The sequence below is a fragment of the Cherax quadricarinatus genome, chromosome 11, assembly GCF_038502225.1.
Source record: "Cherax quadricarinatus isolate ZL_2023a chromosome 11, ASM3850222v1, whole genome shotgun sequence".
In the NCBI taxonomy this organism is placed as follows: domain Eukaryota; kingdom Metazoa; phylum Arthropoda; class Malacostraca; order Decapoda; family Parastacidae; genus Cherax; species Cherax quadricarinatus.
The window spans coordinates 33,782,302-33,806,261 of record NC_091302.1 but is presented as its reverse complement, the minus strand read 5'-3'; the positions used below and the strand labels follow the sequence as shown (position 1 = coordinate 33,806,261).

Sequence of the window (23,960 nt, the reverse complement as noted above, 5' to 3'; positions counted from 1 at the left end):
TAGAAGGGCTTGTGGGAATGTCAAAGATAGTTCACACAAACCCACTACCATAATGGTACGCTCCTCACTTAGCAATGAATTCGTTTACCGACGTGGTCTTAGGAATGGAACTCCTTCATTGAGGAAAGGCTGTATTTATTTAGTAAAACAAACTCAAATGAAACATTTATGTACCTATACACTGAAGTTATTAAAGAATGTAATGATAGGAAATTGAAAAGTAACAAATTTATTTGTTGCTAGCTATGTCTCACTATTGTCCTAAGAAATATCTTCAATAACAACATCAACATCAGAGTCTTCAGCAGTATCTGCTTCCACTTTGTCACTGCATGTGTCTCCATCATATACCTTTTGGGATGAGTCTTCCATTACTTCTGGCTTCGTGCTAATGTAAGGCACTTGATAATGCTTTCCACTTTCTTTTTGAGGTATATTTGATTTTTCAGGGCTTGAACTGCCATGAACAAGCATGTTGCCCATGAAAGCTTTATCTTTACTCTTACTGATGTTTATTCTAGAAGACTCTTTCTGACTGCTCTTTACTGCTGTTTTCTCTGTCCCACTTTTATTTCTTGATGTGGCATAATTAACTTCTGCCAATGCATTCCCAAATGTTATGTCTCCATTAACAGCAGTCAGTTGAGTAGATACTAAGTGTTCTGGGGGAGCATCTCTACTGGCTGATGAAGATGTGTCCAACTGTGTTGCTTCTCGAAATGACCGGGGAGTGTATGGAATGTCAATGGTTCCCTCTGTCCCTACAAGGGCCATTTGATAGATCAGTCGATTGGGATGCTCAAGTGGTAAACGACCCATTTTAAGCCCCAACTTGTAGACATTATGTTTAACTGACCAACATTCAGGCATGTATTGGGGCTTCATACTGTCCAGAAAGTGTTGTCGCCATCTTTGCTCTAGTTTTACAAGGCCAATTTTCTCATATAGTTCATAAATTTTTTGTCCATGAACTTGAAAACCCTCATTTAAGAAATTTATATCCATGTTGGCTGCATCTTGAAGATGCTCTGATAAAATATCATCAACCTTGTAGAAATCTTTAACAAGTTTTTCCATCTCTGAGACTTTTTTTGTAGGAATGTTATCACGATTTTTCAACAATGCTCGGGCTGCATTTCTTACAAATTTGCGAGAATTATCAACAGCCACTTTGAAATTTTGTTCTACGCCAACAGGAGCATTAAATTCTCTGGCCAGCTCTGAACGAAAAACATTGTCCTGCATGTTACTTTGTCTATGGCAGGCAAAGCACAGTAACAGCACATCATGATTTTGATGATGTTTCAGTATAGCTGGAAAATGTTTGCGATACTCATGAGGTACCACATTTTTCCTGATGTATGATTCATCTTTACCACAGACAACACAAATATTTAAACGTTTTTGAAGATAAAACCAGCCATCCTCCTTCTCAGCTTGTGGACGGCCAGCAGGTTCAAATTTCAAGCGCACAACAAGTGGTTCTTCATTGATCAAGTCCCCAAGACCCTCTTTCACATACCATCGAGCTTTATTGGGATCAATTGTGCACAGTGGTTCATCATCTGGAGCCCTCAATTGACAATTGTAATACAAAGGACCCTTCCTCACTGGGTGATCTTGTGTATGTAGCTTCTGCTTCAAGGGAGCACATGTTGAGTTGCTCTGTGTTGTACCTATAAAATGGAAATAAACATATGAAAAATTATCATCTAAAAAATGACATTTTGCTTAAAAAGGGTCAACGGCATATATTATGTATTGTACAGTAATGGTCATGAAGATGCAGCTGTGGGTCGAAGTACACATTAATTAGCAATACTGAATGAACCGTTAAATAAAACATGTAATATATTCAGTATTATACACAGTAGGGCCCCATTTTACGGCATTCCGCTAATACGGATATTTCAAATTATGACCGAAACTCGCTATACAGCTCCCCCCACCTAGCTTTCTAATACGGTCACTGTGCCTCACCCAGTTTTACATTCTCCGTGAGCTCCATAAGCACCACGTCTCTACGTTATGTCTGGAAACTCCAAAATTTCAAGCGTTTTTAAAAGTTATTTCATATATTATATATATTTTTTTTTCAACAAGTCGGCTGACTCCCACCTAGGCAGGGTGACCCAAAAAGAAAGAAAATCCCCAAAACGAAAATACTTTCATCATCATTCAACACTTTCACCTCACTCATACATAATCATTGTTTTTGCAGAGGTGCCCAGACACAACAGTTTAGAAACATATATAAAGATACAATATAAAAAGTGACCCGAAATAATATAATAAACTTCCTACAGAATATAATATCAGGTCCTCAATTATATATATACTGTCCTAATACACATCCCTCCAAAATGCCATTATCCCAAACCCCTCCTTTAACCCTTTCAGGGTCCAGAGACCAAATTTCAAAGTGCGCACCAGGGTCCAAGAATTTAAAAAAAAAAAATTTGTTGTTTTTTCTTATGAAATGGTAGAGAATCTTTTTCTGAAGGTAATAAAACAAAAAGTGAGAAATTTGATGGAAAATTGACGAAATTATGCTCTCGCAAATTTTGATGTGTCAGCGATATTTACGAATTGGCAATTTTGCCGACTTTGACTCCCATTTTAGGCCAGTTACATTATTCCAGTCGACCAAATTCTTAGCTATTTCACCAGTATTACTTCTATTCCATCAATTGAGCACAATAAATCGCCCAGTCAACTGCTTCAACTACAAAATAAAGTGATCGGAAATTGGTAATTTGGCCAATTTAACACAAAGTTCAAAATATTCCAATTTCAAAACAGGGTCCAGAATAAACAATGCAGACATTCCTGGCACTAAACTAACATTTCCTCTGTTCATTAGTTACGTTTTGAGGCTTTACAAATTAATTCCATTTTAATTTTTTATTCACATAATGAATTTTTATTCAAACCAAAAAATAGAAGATTTACTGTTATGCAATATGGTAATAATTGTATAAATATCGTCAACACATTTGTGAATGTATATTAGACCCACCAGCTGGCGTGTATTAGACGTGTGAGGTCGTTTGTTTACTCTTGAACATCGACAAAAATTTAACATTTCCGCTACTTTGAGCTCAGTTTCAAGCCATTTCTAGTGCTAAAACCAATCAAAATCATCTCTATTTCTGTAATATATCTTCCATTTCTATCAAATGAGACCAAGAAATCGCAAATACAACTATAAAAAACATACGAAAAAATACTGCAAAGTCGCTGTTTTAATAGAAAATCCCAGTCTCAGTTTTTTCTCTCATTACACTGTGTGCTGCAGGATTTGTTTTATGTGGTGCACACATACCACATAGATGTATTCTCTCATATCTAGGCTCAAATTTACCACCCACAGCTTATCAGAGTGAGCTGAGCTCATGGCGTAGATCTACGCTTTGGACCCTGAACATAAAGCCGTAGATCTACGGCATGGACCCTGAAAGGGTTAAAGTGCAGGCATTGTACTTCCCATTTCCAGAACTCAAGTCCGGCTATAAAAAAATAACCGGTTTCCCTGAATCCCTTCACTAAATATTACCCTGCTCACACTCCAACAGCTCATCAGGTCCCAAAAAACAATTGGTCTCCATTCACTCCTATCTAACACCCTCATGCACACTTCCTGGAAGTCCAAGCCCCTCGCCCACAAAACTTCCTTTACCCCCTCCCTCCAACCTTTTCGAGGATGACTCCTACCCTGCCTTCCTTCCTATACAGATTTATTCGCTCTCTATGTCAATCGACTCTGATCCATTCTTTCTAAATGACCAAACCACCTCAACAACTCCTCTTCAGCCCTCTGACTAATACTTTTATTAACTTCACACCTTCTCCTAATTTCCACACTTCGAATTCTCTGCATAATATTTACACCACACATTGCCCTTAGACAGGACATCTCCACTGCCTACAACCACCTCCTTGCTGCAGCATTTACAACCCAAGTTTCACACCCATATAAGAGTGTTGGTACCTAAATAAACTTACACACTGTGCTGGCATGCAGGTACACACTAAAATCAATAAGTGTCTTATGTCTCAAGACACCATATTAGTAATGATAATAATAATACTCAATAATAATCACTGAGCTTCATTAAATGTCATATATTACACTAATATACATATTTTCATTAATCCATCTATGATATTTTTTCAAAATTATATAATAAACATGATACATAACATATAAAGATGATAAATACACACTACAGTAGAATAAATTAACATGAATATGAGATGTGGTAGCCATACGACTTGTACGAGTGACAGCAAGAATAACTTTTTCCCTAGTCCAACATCAGAGAAAACGTGTTACTGGGGGGTAACTGTAGAAAATTATTCCTTCCATATGCCTTCGCTCAGAGCGTCATTTCTTCTAAAAATGGTGTTACATGAGAATGGGAGTGTTCCTCTTTATTTATTCTACCATATCAATGTAGAGACAACTTGTACACAATGTAACTTGTACACAAACCAGACATGTTCACCTGGTTTGCTTACAAAACTCGTGCATGCCTGGTTTGGTTACATAACTCTGTGCCTGTCCTCTCACATGTACTCATTCTCTCTCTCTTTCATTTATTTGTTTTATCTCATATACTCACCTCTGACCCTACAAATATTTTAAGGTAAGTAATGAGTGAACTGTATATGCATTTCGTGGCTCTGGGATGCTTAAATGTCATAGAATATTGTGTGTGGGTGGGATGACCTGGTATGGTAGCCTGGCTGGCTACCATGCATACCACACTTGATCTCTTACAATAGATACTACTCATCTCGCCCTAGATTAACACTACAAATATTTTAAGGCAAGTAATGAGTGTACAATATGTGTATTTTATTTTTTTATTTTTTTAATGTCTAGTTCTAATCTTAACTTAATATATGTTAGTATAAACTTGTTATCTAGTATTTATATGCATTTATAAGTGAAAAAAAAGGGTGTTCCACTTTATGGCAATTTTCGTTTTACGGTGGTAGCCTGGAACCTAACGTGTCGTATAAGTGGGGCCCTACTGTATAACATCTTTTATGCACACCACCATTCCTTCCCTACTCTTTCTTAAATAAGAAAGTGATGGAGACTTTAAAATGGAATCAGAGTAGTATTTCAGAGTGGAACTGCAGTCAGTGTCATTAAATCATTCCTGATCTAGAAAATATGAAACAAATATGGGAAAGAGAAATAGGGAAGGATGGTTAGAAAGACAAACTGAAGTCAATCCTAATATCACTATACTTTGTAGAGAAAGAGTCTGCACCATTAAATTATTACAGGAAAATATCGTAGAGTGCAATTAAGATATTTCCATGACTACAAATGAAGAGAAAATTATGAAAAAAAAAAAATAGACATAGCGGTAACACAGCCAATCCACACCTATGTTAATGATCATTGCCACAAAAATACAGTAAACCCAAGATTTACCAGACTAACAGAGAGGAGCAGGTGGCTGGTAATGGTGAAGCTAAGGGTAACCAATGAGACTGTTTAGCCATGAAAGTAACAATAATAGAGAATGAAAAATGAAACATAAATGCAGTATAATGGGATTCTTTATCTGCAGCAAATGAGTTCCCAGAAAAAAAAATTGCCCTTTCATTGAACAAGTATTTTTGTTAGCTTCAATATCAATCTCCATTTCATCAGAGATGCAAATGCCCTACATATAACATCTTCAACCCACCTAGATAAGATAGCACCAAGTGAATATATATAGTCCCCCTACCAACTCCACTGTCAAATATGTCTCTTATTTTCTCTCCAACACTGAATTACAAGCAGCTACCATTGCCTTTGTTACAATCAAGGACATTATCAGACAGGGACATCAACAACAGATTCAATCCACTGCAGGGATATACACAATCCCTTGCAATGACTGCTACAAAATATATGCAGGTAAAACATCTAGAGACCACCAAAGCTGCATTTCTGAACACCAGTATGCCAGCAGATAGGACAACTTGAAGAAAGCCTGTGTTTTAAACACCAAAACTCCCACAACCATCTGACTGATTACAAGGATGTATAACTCATTACCAAGGAGGAAGATACCCAGAGATGCAGGATCTTAGAATCATCACTATTAGCATATCCAAAAATTTCAACCAAAACAATAGCTTATACAACATGGCTGAGCCTCTTGCTAAGTAACTTCATCGTTATCCCACTTATCAGCAATACTGCAGCAGGCCTACAAGCCCAAGCTAGACAGGTTCTTCTCAAATACTTTTTTTTTTTTAAGCAAATATCGCAAACCAATCGATATGGGATGCAATACAACGACGGGGGGAGTCAAATGATAGCTCTAGGCCTTTCGTGTTGCAATCAACACATCAGGAGCTTGCAAAATTGCAAAAACGAGGAGACTGTCCACGTAAATATGTTCCCAGAGGACCACTTTCACTAGAGTGAGTAAGGAAGGGAGAGAGGAGAGGGCACAGGAAGTGCCCCCAGGTACAACAGTGCTCACAGCCAGAGGGATGAATATTATAGCATTAGAAAAATCCCACAAGCATTGATATTGTAACAGCCTGAACGAAATTAACGTGGCAATCATCGAACATTAGGCCATATTCCACTATGACATCAATAACTTTAACTGTAAACGGTATATGTGAATATGTATATACAGTGGACGCCCGGTTATCGGCCGTAATCCATTCCTAAAGGTCAGCCAATGACCGAAATGGCCGATAACCGTTAATATTTCCCATAAGAATTAATGGAAATACAATTAATTCGTTCCCAACAAAAATATTCACAAAAAAAAAATATTTTTTTTTTGCAATTATGTAAGTATTACATACCTTTATTGAAGGCTAATGCTGGCTTCTGGAAGATAGGGAGGAGGAAAGAGGGAGGAGTCAGTGTTTGGAAGGGGAATCCCCCTCCATGAAGACTTTAGGTAGCAAAGCCTTCTCTGGGGTTACTACCCTTCTCTCTTTTAATGCCACTAGAACCAACTTGAGAGTCACTGGACACCTGTCTCACAAAATAACTGTCCAGAGTGCTCTGTTTCTGGTGTCTCTTTAAGATTTCTCTGAAGTGGGGCAGGGTTTTGTCACTAAACGTGTTGCAGATATGGCTTGTCTCAGCTTTGTCAGGGTCCACATTGCACACACCTCTTTAACCCTTAAACTGTCCAAACGTAGGTCTACGTTTTTTCAACATTTGAAGGTATGTAAAAAAACGTAGATCTTCTTTTCTTTTTTTTACATTTGAAAACGTGTAAAAAAAAACTTTGATCTACTTTTTTTTGGTTATATTTGAAAATATGTAAAAAAACGTAGATCTACTTTTGGAGCACTACACATGTGAATGTAAATCTGTTTGGACAGTTTAAGGGTTAATTTCTGAAGAAGGCACCTCCTTCACTCTCTCTCTCTCTCTCTCTCTCTCGCTCTCTCTCTCTCTCTCTCTCTCTCTCTCTCCCTCCTCCTCCTCCTCTGAAGCAAGTTCCTCAGCTGCAGTCTGTTGCTGTTCAAGTTTCAGCTCTTCACTGGTAAGCTCTTCCCTGTGGTCCTCCACCAACTCTTCCACATCCTCACCACTCACCTCCAACCCCAGGGACTTCCCCAGTTCCACAATAGAGTCCACAGGGTTGGCAGGGTCAGGGTCACAGTGAGCCTCAAACCCTTCAAAATCCCTCTCTTGGACACAATCTGGCTACAGTTTTCTCCAAGCAGAGTTCAAAGTCCCGGAAGTCACTCCCTCCCAAGCCTTACCTATAAGGCTTGGGAGGGAGTGACTATCACTTCACTATCCTCCAATGGAGGATAGTGAAGTGATTCCTCCAGAACTCTCTTAGGACCAACTGAGTGTCCGAGGTCACTTCAAAGCACTTTTGAAACACTGCTTTTGTGTAGAGTTTTTTTGAAGTTAGAGATGACCTGCTGGTCCATGGGCTGGAGGAGAGGAGTGGTGTTAGGAGGCAAGAACTTCACTTCTATAAAACTGAAGTCCCTAAACACTTGGTCTTCCAAGTCTGGAGGATGTGCAGGAGCATTGTCCAGTAACAGGAGGCACTTGAGTGGCAATTTCTTTTCCAGGTGGTATTTTTTCACACTTGGGCCAAACACATCATTAACCCACTCTTTGAAAATTTGCCTTGTGACCCATGCCATATGATTAGCTTTCCACATCACACACGTTAGATAGGGACCAAGGGAGACTACTATACGAGGTAATTGTTAAGGTCACAAGGCACAATAATGTAGTAATTCTAGGAAACTTTAACCTCAGTCATTTTGATTGGAATTTCTTGACTGGGAATTTAGAATCTAACGACTTCTTAGAAGTAGTTCAGGATTGTTTTTTGAGGCAGTTTGTGGCAGAGCCTACAAAGGGAAATAACCTGCTTGACTTGGTTCTGGCAAACAAGGAAACCCTTGTTAATAATTTAGAAATTGCAGAGGAACTCAGCACAAGCGATCACAAATCAATTACCTTTAGCATTGAATGGAAGTATAACAGTAGGGATAATTCAGTAATGGTCCCAGATTTTCGCTTAGCAGATTAAAATGGGCTTAGAGAACACTTATCTCTGGAGTTGGGTAACGAAGAGAGCTATCAGTATGACAGCTTTCTTAACACAATACATGCTGCTCAAAGAACATTTATCCCATATAAGGAAATTAGATTGAATAGAAATGACCCAAAATGGATGAATAATGGGCTCAAATATCTTTTAGGGCAGAAGAAAGGAATTTTTAGACGTATCAAAAGAGGTCAGGGTCATCTTATGAAGCAGTACATTGACATTAAGAGGGACGTTAAAAAGGGGATAAGAAAAGCTAAGCAGGAGTATGAAATTAAAGTTGCTAGGGATTCAAAACTAACCCAAAAAGTTTTTTCCAGGTGTATAGAACAAAAGTTAGGGATAAGATAGGTCCACTTAAAAATAATTTGGGGCATCTTACTGACAAAGAGAATGAAATGTGCTTGATTTTAAATAATTATTTTCTTTCGGTTTTTACAAAGGAAGACACTAACAACATCCCAGTAATTAATTTTTATAGTGGACCTGAAGAGGATAAATTATGTAACATCACAGTCACTAGTGAAATGGTTATGAAACAAATAGACCGTCTGAAACAAAATAAATCACCAGGTTCTGATGAGCTTTTTTCAAGGGATCTTAAGGAATGCAAAATGGAACTTTGTGAACTAATATTTTTAATTTATCTCTTCAAACAGGTGTAGTGTCTGATATGTTGAAGATAGCTAATGTAATTCCTATTTGTAAAGCAGGGGACAAGTCATTACCTTCAAATTACTACCCAATAAGCCTAACGTCAATTGTAGGCAAATTACTTGAGTCAATTATAGCTGAGATTATGAGAAGTCATCTGGTTAAGCATAATTTGATTAATGATACTCAGCATAGATTCACGAGAGGCCGTTCTTGTCTAACTAACTTATTAACTTTCTTCAGAATGGACATAAATTTGTTAGAAAACATTCAGCTTAGAATGACTAAATTAATACATGGCATTAGAAATCTTCCTTATGAAGAAAGATTGAAAACCCTTAAATTACATTCACTTGTTAGATGAAGAATGAGGGAAGACATGATCGAAGTGTATAAGTGGAAGATGGGTATTAATAGTGCGGATATAAATAAGGTCTTGAGGATATCTCTCCAAGAGAGAATCCACAGTAATGGATTCAAATTAGACATAAGAACATAAGAAAGGAGGAACACTGCAGCAGGCCTGTTGGCCCATACTACCCAACCAAATTTTCAAAACTACCCAAGAAATAAGCTCTGATAACTCTATCCACCCATATGCAATTCCCACTGAAATCCAACCCCTCTCACTCATGCATTTATCCAACCTAAATTTGAAACTACCCAAGGTTTTAGCCTCAATAACCCAACTAGGTAGACTGTTCCACTCATCAACTACCCTATTTCCAAACCAATACTTTCCTATGTCCTTTCTAAATCTAAACTTGTCCAACTTAAATCCATTACTGCGGGTTCTCTCTTGGAGGGATATCCCCAAGACCATATTAATGTCCCCTTTATTAATACCCATCTTCCACTATACACTTCGATCATGTCTCCCCTCATTCTTCGTCTAACAAGTGAATGTAATTTAAGTCTTCAATCTTTCTTCATAAGGAAGATTTCTAATGCTATGTATTAATTTAGTCATCCTACGCTGAATGTTTTCTAACGAATTTATGCCCATTCTGTAATATGGAGACCAGAAATGAGCTGCATAATCTAGGTGAGGCCTTACTAATGATGTATAAAGCTGCAGTATAATCTCTGGACTTCTGTTGCTTACACTTCTTGATATAAACCCTAATAATCTATTTGCCTTATTACGTACTCTTAGGCACTGCTGTCTTGGTTTAAGGTTACTGCTCGCCATAACCCCCAAGTCCTTTTCGCAATCTGTATGGCCAAGTTCTACATTATTTAACTTGTAAGTGCTAGGGTTATGGACACTCCCGAGCTTCAGAACCTTGCACTTATCCACATTGAACTGCATCTGCCACTTTGCTGACCAGGTATTGAGTTCGTCCAAATCCTCCTGAAGTTCCCTGATATCTACGTTTGAATCAATTATCCTACCTATCTTTGTGTCATCGGTGAATTTGCTCATTTCACTAGTAAGTTCCTCATCAAGATCATTGATATATGTTATAAACAACAACGGGCCCAAGACTGATCCCTGTGGAACGCCACTTGTTACAGATCCCCACTTGGATTTAACCCCATTTATGGACACTCTCTGCTTCCTGTCTGTAAGCCATGACTCGATCCACAAGAGCACTTTTCCCCCAATGCCATGAGCTACCACTTTCTTTAATAGTCTTTGGTGTGGAACTCTATCAAAAGCCTTACTAAAATCTTTAATAGTCTTTGGTGTGGAACTCTATCAAAAGCCTTACTAAAACCTAAGTAAATAATATCAAATTCTTTATCATGATCAACAGCCTCAAAAGCTTTACTGAAGAAAGTTAATAAATTAGTTAGACAAGAACGGCCTCTCGTGAATCCATGTTGAGTATCATCAATCAAGCTATGCTTATCGAGATGGCTTCTTATAATCTCAGCTATAATTGACTCTAGTAATTTGCCTACAATTGAGGTCAGGCTTATTGGGCGGTAATTTGACGGTAATGACTTGTCCCCTGCTTTAAAAATAGGAATTACATTAGCCATCTTCCACATATCAGACACTACACCTGTTTGAAGAGATAAATTAAAAGTACACCTACCATCCAACTTACGACCGAGTTCGGTTCCGAGAAACTGGTCGTAAGTCGAAATGGTCGTAAGTCGAACTTTACTACTGAATATCAACAGTAGGGTTGTTTTATTTTGGTATTTCATGTTTTACTTTACTTTTTATGTTGTTAGTACTGTATTTTATACTGTAAGGTTTAGGATAAACACTGTGTACAACACAAATAGTTGTTTATTTTCCAGAAATTTGGCATAAAAAACACGGTCGTAAGTCGAGTGGTCATAAGTCGGATGGTAGGTGTATTAGTTAATGGTTCACAGAGTTCCATTTTGCATTCCTTAAGAACCCTTGAAAAAAGCTCATCAGGACCCGGCGACTTATTTTGCTTCAGTCTGTCTATCTGCTTCACAACATTTCACTAGTGACTGTGATGTTACATAATTTATCTTCAGGCCCACTATAAAAATTAATTACTGGAATATTGTTAGTGTCTTCCTTGTGTAAAAACGAGAGAAAATAATTATTTAAAATTGAGCACATTTCATTCTCTTTGCCAGTAAGATGCCCATTGTTATTTTTAAGGGGACCTATCTTATCTCTAACTTCCATTCTGTAGACCTGGAAAAAACTTTTTGGGTTAGTTTTCAAATCCCTAGCAACTTTAATTTCATAGTCCCTTTTAGCTTTTCTTATCCCCTTTTTAACGTCCCTCTTAATGTCAATATACTGATTCATAAGATGACCCTCACCTCTTTTGATATGCCTATAAATTCCTTTCTTATGCCCTAGTAGATATTTCAGCCTATTATTCATCCATTTTGGGTCATTTCTATTTGATCTAATTTCTTTATACGGGATAAACGTTCTTTGAGCAGCATGTATTGTGTTCAGAAAACTGTCATATTGAAAGCTCTCTTCGTTACCCCAGTCAACAGATGATAAGTGTTCTCTAAGCCCATTGTAATCTGCTAAGCGAAAATCTGGAACTGTTACTGAGTTGTCCCTACTATCATACTTCGATTCTATGCTAAAGGTAATTGATTTGTGATCGCTTGTGCCGAGTTCCTCATTAATTTCCAAATTATTAACAAGGGTTTCCTTGTTTGCCAGAACCAAATCAAGCAGGTTATTTCCCCTTGTAGGTTCTGTCACAAACTGCTTCAAAAAACATTGCTGAACTACTTCTAAGAAGTCATTTGATTCTAAATTCCCAGTCAAGAAATTCCAATCATTGTGACTAAAGTTAAAGTCTCCTAGAATTACTACATTATCGTGCCTTGTGGCCTTAACAATTTCCTCCCACAGTAATTTCCCTTGGTCCCTATCTAAGTTTGGGGGACAGTATATCACTCCTAGAATCAATTTTTTATGCCCCTCTGAAAATTCTATCCAGACAGACTCTGTATGTGTTACCTCAGACTTAATACCCGTTTTTATGCAACAGTTCAAGTGATCTCGGACATACAGTGCCACCCCTACCTCCCTTACCGATATTTCTATCTACTTGGAACAATTTAAAACCCTGAATGTGACATTCCAAAGGCATGTCCCGACTTTTGGAATTAAACCATGTCTCAGTGATTGCAAATACATCAAAGTTACCTGCGCTAGCAATTAATCTCAACTCATCCATCTTATTCCTAGCACTACGGCTATTAGCATAATATAATTTTAAAGACCCTCCTTTCTCTTTACCCTTCCTGCTCATATCTGTTTTTTCACTAAACCTATTACTGTCCTTGCTGCCTAGTGCCATTGGCTTTCCAATATCCACCTCATTCTGCCTATTACTAGTTCCCTTAGAACTCATAGTATTACTACACTGAGACTTCACTGTATTCTTGCCAAAGCCCATACCACTATCTATTCCTAGTTTAAAGCCCTAACAGCTCCCTCCACTGCCGTTGCCAGTGCCCCTATCCCAGACCTAGATAAATGAACCCCATCCCTGGCATACATGTCATTTCTGCCATAGAAGAGGTCCCAGTTGTCAATGAATGTTACTGCATTTTCCTTACAGTATTTGTAAAGCCAGCAATTGACACCAATTGCCCTGGACAACCATTCGTTTCCAACTCCTCTCCTTGGCAAAATACCACATATGACAGGGTTCCCACCCTTCTTCCTAATTATCTCTATTGCTGACCTATACCTGCTAATCAGGTCCTCACTCCTACGTCTGCCAACATCATTGCCTTCCGCAATGAGGCAGATAATAGGATTGCTCCCATTACCTTTCATGATGTCATCCAAACGGCTAACAATATCCCCCATCCCAGCCCCAGGAAAACATACCCTGTGCCTCCTCTTCCTGTCCCTAAGACAAAAGGCCCTATCCATAAACTTAACCTGACTGTCTCCAACTAAAACAATGTTCTTACCTTCATTAGTAGAATTTGTCGTGACGTTCTTGATGGTCTTCATTGGGGTATCAAGGGATGTCTCACTCACGTCTGCCAATGCTCCCTTGGTGCTCGTTGTGACGCTCCCAGTAGACAACCTACATTCGTCTGGTGACACCGAAAATGGGTTGGAAGTCTCCACAGCAATCTTCTGGATCTTTGTTGTTTCCGCCACTCCAACAGACTTCTTGATTTTCATGTTGGGTGGCCATTGACCAGGTTCCTCTCTTGACCTGAGGACTCACAATAGGAGGATTACTTCGAATCCTCTTGTTTTCCTCTGTCAGTTGCCGTATCTCAAGCTTAGCAACCCTAAGCTCCTCTTTCAGCTGCTGGCTAAATACATGAGTGAGAGGGGTTGGATCTGAGTGGGACTTGCATATGAGAGTGGATAGAGTTTTTTTTTAACAAGTCGGCCGTCTCCCACCAAGGCAGGGTGACCCAAAAAGAAAATCCCAAAAAAGAAAATACTTTCATCATCATTCAACACTTTCACCTCATTCACTCAGAGCTTATTTCTTGGGTGGCATTGAAAATTGGGTTGGGCAAATCTTTTGTTAGTGGGATGGATTGTAAAGGACCTGCCTAGTATGTTCTTTCTTATGTTCTTATGTTCATGACATTGTTTTCCTTAAACACTCTGGGATTTTCTGAGTGATACACCAATAAAAGCTTCACTTTGAAATCCCCACTAGCATTACCACACGACAAAAGAGTAAGCCTGTCTTTCATAGGCTTGTGTCCTGACAGTGCTTTTTCCTCCTGGATAATGTAGGTCCTGTTTGGCATTTTCTTCCAAAACAGGTCTCTTTCGTTGGGGTTCGAATCCTTCAGCCTTTACATAGTCCTGGAATTCGTGAACATACTACTTTTCAGCCGCACATTTGTCAGAACTTGCAGCTTCACCATGCCTTACAACACTGTGTATGCCACTATGCTTCTTAAATCTATCAAACCATCCTTTGTTGGTCCTAAATTCACAAACTGCAGCACTTGTTCCAGGCATTTTCTTGGCAAGATCCTCATGCAACTGCTTTGCCTTCTCACAAATATTAGACTCCACTACACTGCCTCCCACTAATTCTTTTTCCTTAATCCACAATAATAATAACTTTTCCATCTCTTCCATTATCGGTGTCCTTTGTTTAGTTAGAAAAGCTACTCCTTTTGCAACATTAGCATCTTTGATTTGTTCTTTCTTTGCCAGGAGGGATGTAATTGTTGATTTATTCTTGCTGTACATCCTGGCAAGTTCCATCACCTTCATACCACTCTCAAACTTTTCGATCACTTCACGCTTAAATTCCATGGTGTTTCTCACTTTCTTTACCACAGGAACTTTACTAGGAACTTTCTTTGGAGCCATGGTTACTTATTTCACAGTTGCTCTGCAAGAAAAACCACTAAAAACAACGGTAAACAAGCAAAATGTTTGGATGTATGAGCAGAAGCTTCCTCAGCCACCGAGAGACAAAGCCAAACTGAAGCCGGAAGATGGACGCATCGAAAACGGCCGATAACCGAGCGAACGGCCAATAACTGGGTGCCAAAAATGCCATCAATAACCGAGTTGGCCAATAACCAAACTGGCCGATAACCAGGGTTCCACTGTATACATTCTCATGCCAAATATTTTGAAAAAAAAAAAAAAAAAAAAAATCTTTTTTTATATAGAAATAAAGAGAACATTTTTCTAGGAGTTATAGGATTAAAATGAAAGAATTAGGGTCAGTATTTACCAAGATATGAGGCTGTGAATTTGGCACTTAATGCTCACCTGACTGAGAGTCCTGCCTCTTGCAGAAGTGTTGCCGATATACCTTTTTTTCTCATTTTTAAATTATTTTATATAATTTTTATGTCCTGATAATTACAATTTATAGTAGTTCTTGTCATTCATAACCAATCTTTGTTCAGACACTAATATTAAGTACTGAAATTGTACTCAAATTGTCACAAACTGACAGGTGGATATTTACACCTGCTTTGGTCATTTACTATTGTCTAGGAATATATACAAAGTATTTATAGGTCCCAGCAATGTTTGGGATATGTGGGGTATATTATAAGAAGAAGAAGGAAGAAGGAAAAAGAAGAAGGAAAAAGAAGAAGGAAGAAGAAGGAAGGAGAATGAAGTAGAAGAAAAAGAAGTTCCATTGAAGCATGATGTAAGACACATGTCAGTGACAAGGTATGCATATGCAAGGGTGCAGTGATAAGTGGTAACATTTGATGAGCCCACGGGAGGGTGCAGTGATAAGATGAGATAAGGGGTGACATTTGATGAGTGCCAGGGAGGATGCAGTGATGAGATAAGGGGTGACATTTGATGAGGTCGGCATCTCTGTCTCTGCTAATCTATCTCTCTGTCTGCTTGTCTCTCTTTCTGTCTCTCTGCTTGTCTCTTTCTCTGTCTCAGAGAGCCATTGTGAACCAACAGGTATTCTTATGCATTATATCTACAAACACAGTTTAGCACTTTGTCTGGATTTTTTGGGTTATCCTAGGTAATTTACACTATGTATAATTGTATTTATGTTTACCTGTGAGACAGAGAAAGAGATAGACAGAGACAGATATAGATAGAGACAGACAGACAGAGATAGACATATATACAGACAGACATACGTAGATAGAGCCAGCAGCCGGCCAGCCAGTCAGCCAAACACTTAATATACATTCCAGAATTGTTTCTCTTTACTTAGGGCATAGGTTATAAGACATTCTGAAAGGGTGTTGCACAAATGTTGCACATGGGTTATTATCGAGGTTTTCGATATTTCCTTGACCACTTGTGGCCACTTCCACCTCAAAGCCACTAAACTTGGGGGCAACATCACTTTCCTCTTAAAAGGGGAGTGCTAATATGACATGACATCAGTGAATCCTTGGTGTTTGCCATGCTGATTTTGGTGCTCAGTTTAACTGGTGCTCCCACAAGGTACTAAGTGGTCCCAGATTTTTTTAATACGACACACACCGAGTGTTAAGACCCATTCTATCCCAACCAAGTATCCTAGCAGTAAGAGGCAAGAATGTATATATATACGTGTGGACCGTTTACCGGCAATTATGTTGTATTTAACCATATAGGTTAAATACAATATAATTGTCAGTGCTGTAGAAGTCACTGGCAACCATAGCCTCCACGGGACAATGTATCCATTTAAAGTTACTAGAGAAAACCGTAACATATAGAGGGGAGACTTCTAGAAGTTATGTAAAGGAAACGGGGTTCATTAAAATAAATTCATTTAAAGAGGGAGGCATCTGTGATAACAAGAAAAAGACAGCCACAGATATTCATTCCACATAATTCTGAGGAAAACTCTGGTTCAACCTTCAGAAACTGCAGGAAAAATAGGCCCTAATTCCTCGGTGTGGCACCACATTTAAGACAGTCTGATGCATCTGTATAAGAGCCCAGTTTTAAACTGTGTATTATTGCATCTTATGGCCATCCTAGCCATAAGATGCATCAGGGAGGGAGGAAAGAGGGAGGAGGGAGGGAGGGAGGAGGGAGGGAGTTGGGAGGGAGTTGGGAGGGAGGAAGGAGGGAGGGAGTAGGAGGAGGGAGGGAGTTTGGAGGGAGGGAGGGAGGGAGGGAGGGAGGGAGGAGGAGGGAGGAGGAAGGAGGAGGGAGGAGGAGGATGAGGGAGGAGGAGGAGGAGGAGGGAGGAGGAGGAGGGAGGAGGAGGGAGGAGGGAGGGAGGGAGGGAGGGAGGGAGGGAGGGAGGGAGGGAGGGAGGAGGAGGGAGGAGGAGGGAGGGAGGAGGAGGGAGAGAGGAGGAGGGAGGGAGGAGGAGGGAAGGAGGAGGAGGGAGGGAGGAGGAGGGAGGGAGGGAGGAGGAGGGAGGGAGGAGGAGGGAGGGAGGGAGGAGGAGGGAGGGAGGAGGGAGGGAGGATGAGGAGGAGGATGAGGAGGAGGATGAGGAGGATGATGATGATGATGATGATGCAACCACCCAGGGAGGTACTACTGTCCTGCCAAGTGAGTGTGAAACAAAAGCCTGTAATTGTTTTACATGATGGTAGGATTACTGGTGTCTTTTGTCTGTCTCATAAATATGCAAGATTACAGGTATGTCTTGCTACTTCTACTTACACTTAGGTCACACTACACATACATGTACACGTTTATTTATACACACTCATCTGAGTTTTCTTTGATTTTATCTTAATAGTTCTTGGTCTTATTACTTTTCCTTTTATATCCATGGGAAAGTGGAATAAGAATCTTTCCTCCGTAAGCCATGCATGTTGTAAAAGTCAACTAAAATGCCGGGAACAATGGGCTAGTAACCCCTTTTCCTGTAATAATTACTAAAAAGAATAAGAAGAAGAAAATTGTCAAAGTGGGAAGTCTGAATGTGTGTGGATGTTGTGCAAATGATAAGAAAGAGATGATTGTGGATGTTATGAATGAAAAGAAGCTGGATGTCCTGGCTTTAAGTGAAACAAAGCTGAAAGGGGTGGGAGAGTTTCAGTGGAGAGGAATAAATGGGATTAGGTCAGGGGTTTCAAACAGAGTTAGAGCTAAAGAAGGAGTAGCAATAATGTTGAAGGATAAGCTATGGCAGGAAAAGAGGGACTATAAATGTATTAATTCAAGGATTATGTGGAGTAAAATAAAGATTGGATGTGAAAAATGGGTTATAATAAGCGTGTATGCACCTGGAGAAGAGAGAAGTGTAGAGGAGAGAGAGAGATTTTGGGAAATGTTGAGTGAATGCGTGGGGAGTTTTGAATCAAGTGTGAGAGTAATGGTGGTTGGGGATTTCAATGCTAAAGTGGGTAAAAATGTTATGGAGGGAGTAGTAGGTAAATTTGGGGTGCCAGGGGTAAATGTAAATGGGGAGCCTTTAATTGAGCTATGTGTAGAAAGAGATTTGGTAATAAGTAATACATATTTTATGAAAAAGAGGATAAATAAATATACAAGGTATGATGTAGCATGTAATGAAAGTAGTTTATTAGATTATGTATTGGTGGATAAAAGGTTGATGGGTAGGCTCCAGGATGTACACATTTATAGAGGGGCAACTGATACATCAGATCATTATTTAGTTGTAGCTACAGTTAAAGAGGTAGATGGGAAAAGAGGAAAATGGCAACAACAAGTAAGAGGGAGGTGAAAGTGTATTAACTAAGGGAGGAGGAAGTTCAGGTGAGATATAAGCAACTATTGGCAGAAAGGTGGGCTGGTGCAAGTATGAGTAGTGGGGGGGGAGGGGTTGAAGAGGGTTGGAATAGTTTTAAAAATGCAGTATTAGAATGTGGGGCAGAAGTTTGTGGTTATAGGAGGGTGGGTGCAGGAGGAAAGAGGAGTAATTGGTGGAATGATGAAGTAAAGGGTGTGATAAAAGAGAAAAAGTTAGCGTATGAGAGGTTTTTACAAAGCAGAAGTGTTATAAGAAGAGTAGAGTACGTTTATGGAGAGTAAAAGAAAGGTGAAGAGAGTGGTGAGAGAGTGCAAAAGGAGAGCAGATGAGAGTGGGGGAGGCACTGTCAAGGAATTTTAATGAAAATAAGAAAAAATTTTGGAGTGAGTTAAACAAGTTAAGCCTAGAGAATGAATGGATTTGTCAGTTAAAAACAGAGTAGGGGAGTTAGTAGATGGGGAGATGGAGGTTTTGGGTAGATGGCGATAATATTTTGAGGTACTTTTAAATGTCGACAAAGAAAGGGAAGCGGTAATTTCATGCACTGGCCAGGGAGGTATACCATCTTCTAGGAGTGAAGAAGAACAGGATGTGAGTGTGGGGAGGTGCGTGAGGCATTACGTAGAATGAAAGGGGGTAAAGCAGCTCGAACTGACGGGATCATGACAGAAATGTTAAAAGCAGGGGGATATATAGTGTTGGAATGGTTGGTATTTTTGTTTAATAAATGTATCAAAGAGAGGAAGGTACCTAGGGATTGGCAGAGAGCATGTATAGTCCCTTTATATAAAAGGAAGGAGGACAAAAGAGATTGTAAAAATTATAGAGGAATAAGTTTACTGAGTATACCAGGAAAAGTGTACTGTAGGGTTATAATTGAAAGAATTAGAGGTAAGACAGAATGTAGGATTGCGGATGAGCAAGGAGGTTTCCAAGTGGGTAGGGGATGTGTAGACCAAGTGTTTACATTGAAGCATGTATGTGAACAGTATTTAGATAAAGGTAGGGAAGTTTTTATTGCATTTCTGGATTTAGAAAAGGCATATGATAAAGTGGATAGGGGAGCAATGTGGCAGATGTTGCAAGTATATGGAATAGGTGGTAAGTTACTAAATGCTGTAAAGAGTTTTTATGAGGATAGTGAGGCTCAGGTTAGGGTGTGTAGAAGAGAGGGAGACTACTTCCCAGTAAAAGTAGGTCTTAGACAGGGATGTGTAATGTCACCATGGTTGTTTAATATATTTATAGATCGGGTTGTAAAAGAAGTAAATGCTAGGGTGTTCAGGAGAGGGGTGGGATTAAATTATGGGGAATTAAATACAAAATGGGAATTGACACAGTTGTTTTTTGCTGATGATACTGTGCTTGTGGGAGATTCTAAAGAAAAATTGCAAAGGTATCGGATGAGTTTGGGAGTGTGTGTAAAGGTAGAAAGCTGAAAGTGAACATAGAAAAGAGTAAGGTGGTGAGGGTATCAAATGATTTAGATAAAGAAAAATTGGTATTAAATTGGGGAGGAGGAGTATGGAAGAAGTGAATGTTTTCAGATATTTGGGAGTTGACGTGTCGGCAGATGGATTTATGAAGGATGAGGTTAATCATAGAATTGATGAGGGAAAAAAGGTGAGTGGTGCGTTGAGGTATATGTGGAGACAAAAAAACGTTATCTATGGAGGCAAAGAAGGGAATGCATGAAAGTATAGTAGTACCAACACTCTTATATGGGTGTGAAGCTGGGGCTGTGAATGCAGCAGCGAGGAGGTGGTTGGAGGCAGTGGAGATGTCCTGTCTAAGGGCAATGTGTGGTGTAAATATTATGCAGAAAATTCGAAAAGTGGAAATTAGGAGAAGGTGTGGAGTTAATAGAAGTATTAGTCAGAGAGCTGAAGAGGGGTTGTTGAGGTGGTTTGGTCATTTAGAGAGAATGGATCAAAGTAGAATGACATGGAGAGCGTATAAATTTGTTGGGGAAGGAAGGTGGGGTAGGAGTCGTCCTCGAAAAGGTTGGAAGGAAGGGGTTAGGGAGGTTTTATGGGCGAGGGGCTTGGACTTCCAGCAGGTGTGCACGAGCGTGTTCGATAGGAGTGAATGGAGACGAATGGTATTTGGGACCTGACGATCTGTTGGAGTGTGAGCAGGGTAATATTTAGTGAAGGGATTCAGGGAAACCGGTTATTTTTGTATAGCCGGACTTGAGTCCTGGAAATGGGAAGTACAATGCCTGCACTCTAAAGGAGGGGTTCGGGATATTAGCAGTTTGGAGGGATATGTTGTGTATCTTTATACGTATATGCTTCTAAACTGACTCACGAAATCGTAATGACACGATTGCAAACAAACCATACCCCGGCCGGGATTGAACCCGCGGTCAGAGAGTCTCAAAACTCCAGCTCGTCGCGTTAGCCACTAGACCAGCTAGCCACAATAAGATTCGTCCAACTAGGTATATTTCTACACCATAGGAAGGTTAGCACAGGCACCACTGTGACCACAAATGCAAGTTTTTACCAACGAATCTCCAGCTAGAGTGGCTGTGACGAACTCTAGCTCAAGTCCCTTCACTGCCGTCAACATGACTCATGAAATCGTAATGACACGATTGCAAACAAACCATACCCCAGCCGGGATTGAACCCGCGGTCAGAGAGTCTCAAAACTCCAGCCCGTCGCGTTAGCCACTAGACCGCGGGTTCAATCCCGGCCGGGGTATGGTTTGTTTGCAATCGTGTCATTACGATTTCGTGAGTCATGTTGACGGCAGTGAAGGGACTTGAGCTAGAGTTCGTCACGGCCACGCTAGCTGGAGATTCGTCTGTAAAAACTTGCATTTGTGGTCACAGTGGTGCCTGTGCTAACCTTCCTATGGTGTAGAAATATACCTAGTTGGACTAATCTTATTGTGGCTAGCTGGTCTAGTGGCTAACGCGACGGGCTGGAGTTTTGAGACTCTCTGACCGCGGGTTCAATCCCGGCCGGGGTATGGTTTGGTATGCTTCTGAACTGTTGTGTTGTGAGCACCTCTGCAAAAACAGTGATTATGTGTGAGTGAGGTGAAAGTGTTGAATGATGATGAAAGTATTTTCTTTTTGGGGATTTTCTTTCTTTTTGGGTCACCCTGCCTCAGTGGGAGATGGCCGACTTGTTAAAAAAAAATAATAATAATACATAATAGGTAATAATAATAAGTTGCCTTGAAGCATGAAAAACAAAGTCCACCCCTGACAGTGGCATGATAAGGGAAGATAACATCTGATAAGAGCTGAAGTTTGATGAGCATGAGCATACACGAGGATGGGGGAGGGTGCAGCTGATAAGAAAAGATTAGATGACCATCCCCCTCCCTTTGTTTTTGCTGGTACACAAATATTTCTGTCTATTTGTCTGTCTGTCAAGCTCCCTGTCTGTCTATCCATCTAGCTCTCTGTCTCATAGAGAGCCACAAGACTGTGTCATCACCTTCACTCACATCTTCGAGCAGTGTATAGCAATTTGTCTGGATTTTTGGGTTATCCTAGGTAATTTATACTATGTATACTTATATTTATGTGTACCTGTGAGACAGATAGACAAAGACAGATTGAAAGAGATAGACAGAGACAGATAGACAAAGCCAGAGAAAGACAGATACAGACACAGACAGATAGACAGAGACAGATAGACAAAGACAGTGCCAGATAGAGACAGATAGACAGAGGCAGATAGACAGAGAGAGAGATCAACAGACCCTAAACTTGGGGTTAACATCACTTTCCTCTTAAAAGAGAAGTGTTAATATGACATTACATCAGTGAATCCTTGGTGTTTGCCGCACTGTTTGCTCTAGCTGGCGCTCAATTTAACTGTCGCTCCCACAGGGTACTAAGTGGTCCCAGATTTTTTTAATACTGTGCACACCGAGTGTTAAGACCAATTCTATGCTGACCAGGCATCTCAGGCCAATCGTGCCAAATTTGGAGGCAGGAAAAATAAAAGGTATATACGTTCGGGGCGCTATGCGTAAGAACACATATATATACGTTTGGACCACTTAGCGGTTAAATAATAAAGATGTTCAGAAGAGGTAACCTGAAATTTATTTACAGTATGTGATTTAACAGGAATAAAAATTTCAGACTATTTTACACATACCTTCAAATCTGCACCTACATATTTGAATTTCACTTTCTACCAATGTCATATTTTTGAGGCACCTTTTTTGAACGTTTGAAGCTACTACATCACTGAGGATTTTGGAAGTTATCCCAGTCATTCCAAGATGCCGAGAATGGATTCAACATCTTTGGTGATAGGGCACGTAAACATGCCAATTGTTCCAACACAAGTGTTGAAAATTTAACCCTTTCAGGGTCGACAGGCCCTCTCCCAAACTTGTTCTCCGGGTTGAAAAATATTCAAAAATAAAAAAAAATTTTCTTATGAAATGATAGTTTTTTTTGTGAGTATTATAGGCCAAAAAAAATTTGTTTGCATTCAATACTTACGGAGATATGGAGGCATGAAGTTGACAGAAATTGAACCATATACAGCAACATCGCTGACTGCCGGTCACCCAGTAATAGTTTATTTTGTTTTTTCTACTTTTTCTTTTATTTTTAATATTTTATTTTTTCAAGTAACTTTTATGGCCTCTGAGACCAATACAAAGACTATTTGGTATATATTCACTCATTGTATACTACACAATAACAGTACAAACTTTGCTATCATTATATTCTTTACAAAACATGTTTACACAAACCAACAATAAAAAATGTTTATTATTTTTCTATCATATATATATACACATATTATAGGTAGTAGGTTGGTAGACAGCAACCGCCCAGGGAGGTACTACCGTCCTGCCAAGTGAGTGTAAAACAAAAGCCTGTAATTGTTTTACATGATGGTAGCATTGCTGGTGTCCATTTTTCTGTCTCATGAACATGCAAGGTTTCAAGTATGTCTTGCTACTTCTACTTACACTTAGATCACACTACACATACTTGTACAAGCATATATATACACACCCCTCTGGGTTTTCTTCTGTTTTCTTACTAGTTCTTGTTTTTGTTTATTTCCTCTTATCTCCATGGGGAAGTGGAACAGAATTCTTCCTCCGTAAGCTATGTGTGTTGTAAGAGGCAACTAAAATGCCTGGAGCAAGGGGCTAGTAACCCCTTCTC

At 39.5% G+C, this 23,960-nt stretch overlaps 1 protein-coding gene across 7 annotated transcripts in view; it reads right to left on the bottom strand.

Annotated features, from left to right (window-relative positions):
* Positions 1–213: 213 nt before the first annotated feature.
* Positions 214–23,960, bottom strand: part of LOC128687641 (exonuclease 3'-5' domain-containing protein 2) — a 95,308-nt gene continuing 71,561 nt past the window's right edge. For all 7 annotated transcript variants that reach the window (XM_053775203.2, XM_053775199.2, XM_053775201.1 and 4 more), the window contains one exon: positions 214–1,676. In XM_053775203.2, coding sequence (XP_053631178.1) covers positions 262–1,676 — 1,415 coding nt within the window. In that variant the 3' untranslated portion in view covers positions 214–261. The remainder of the gene's footprint in view (positions 1,677–23,960) is intronic.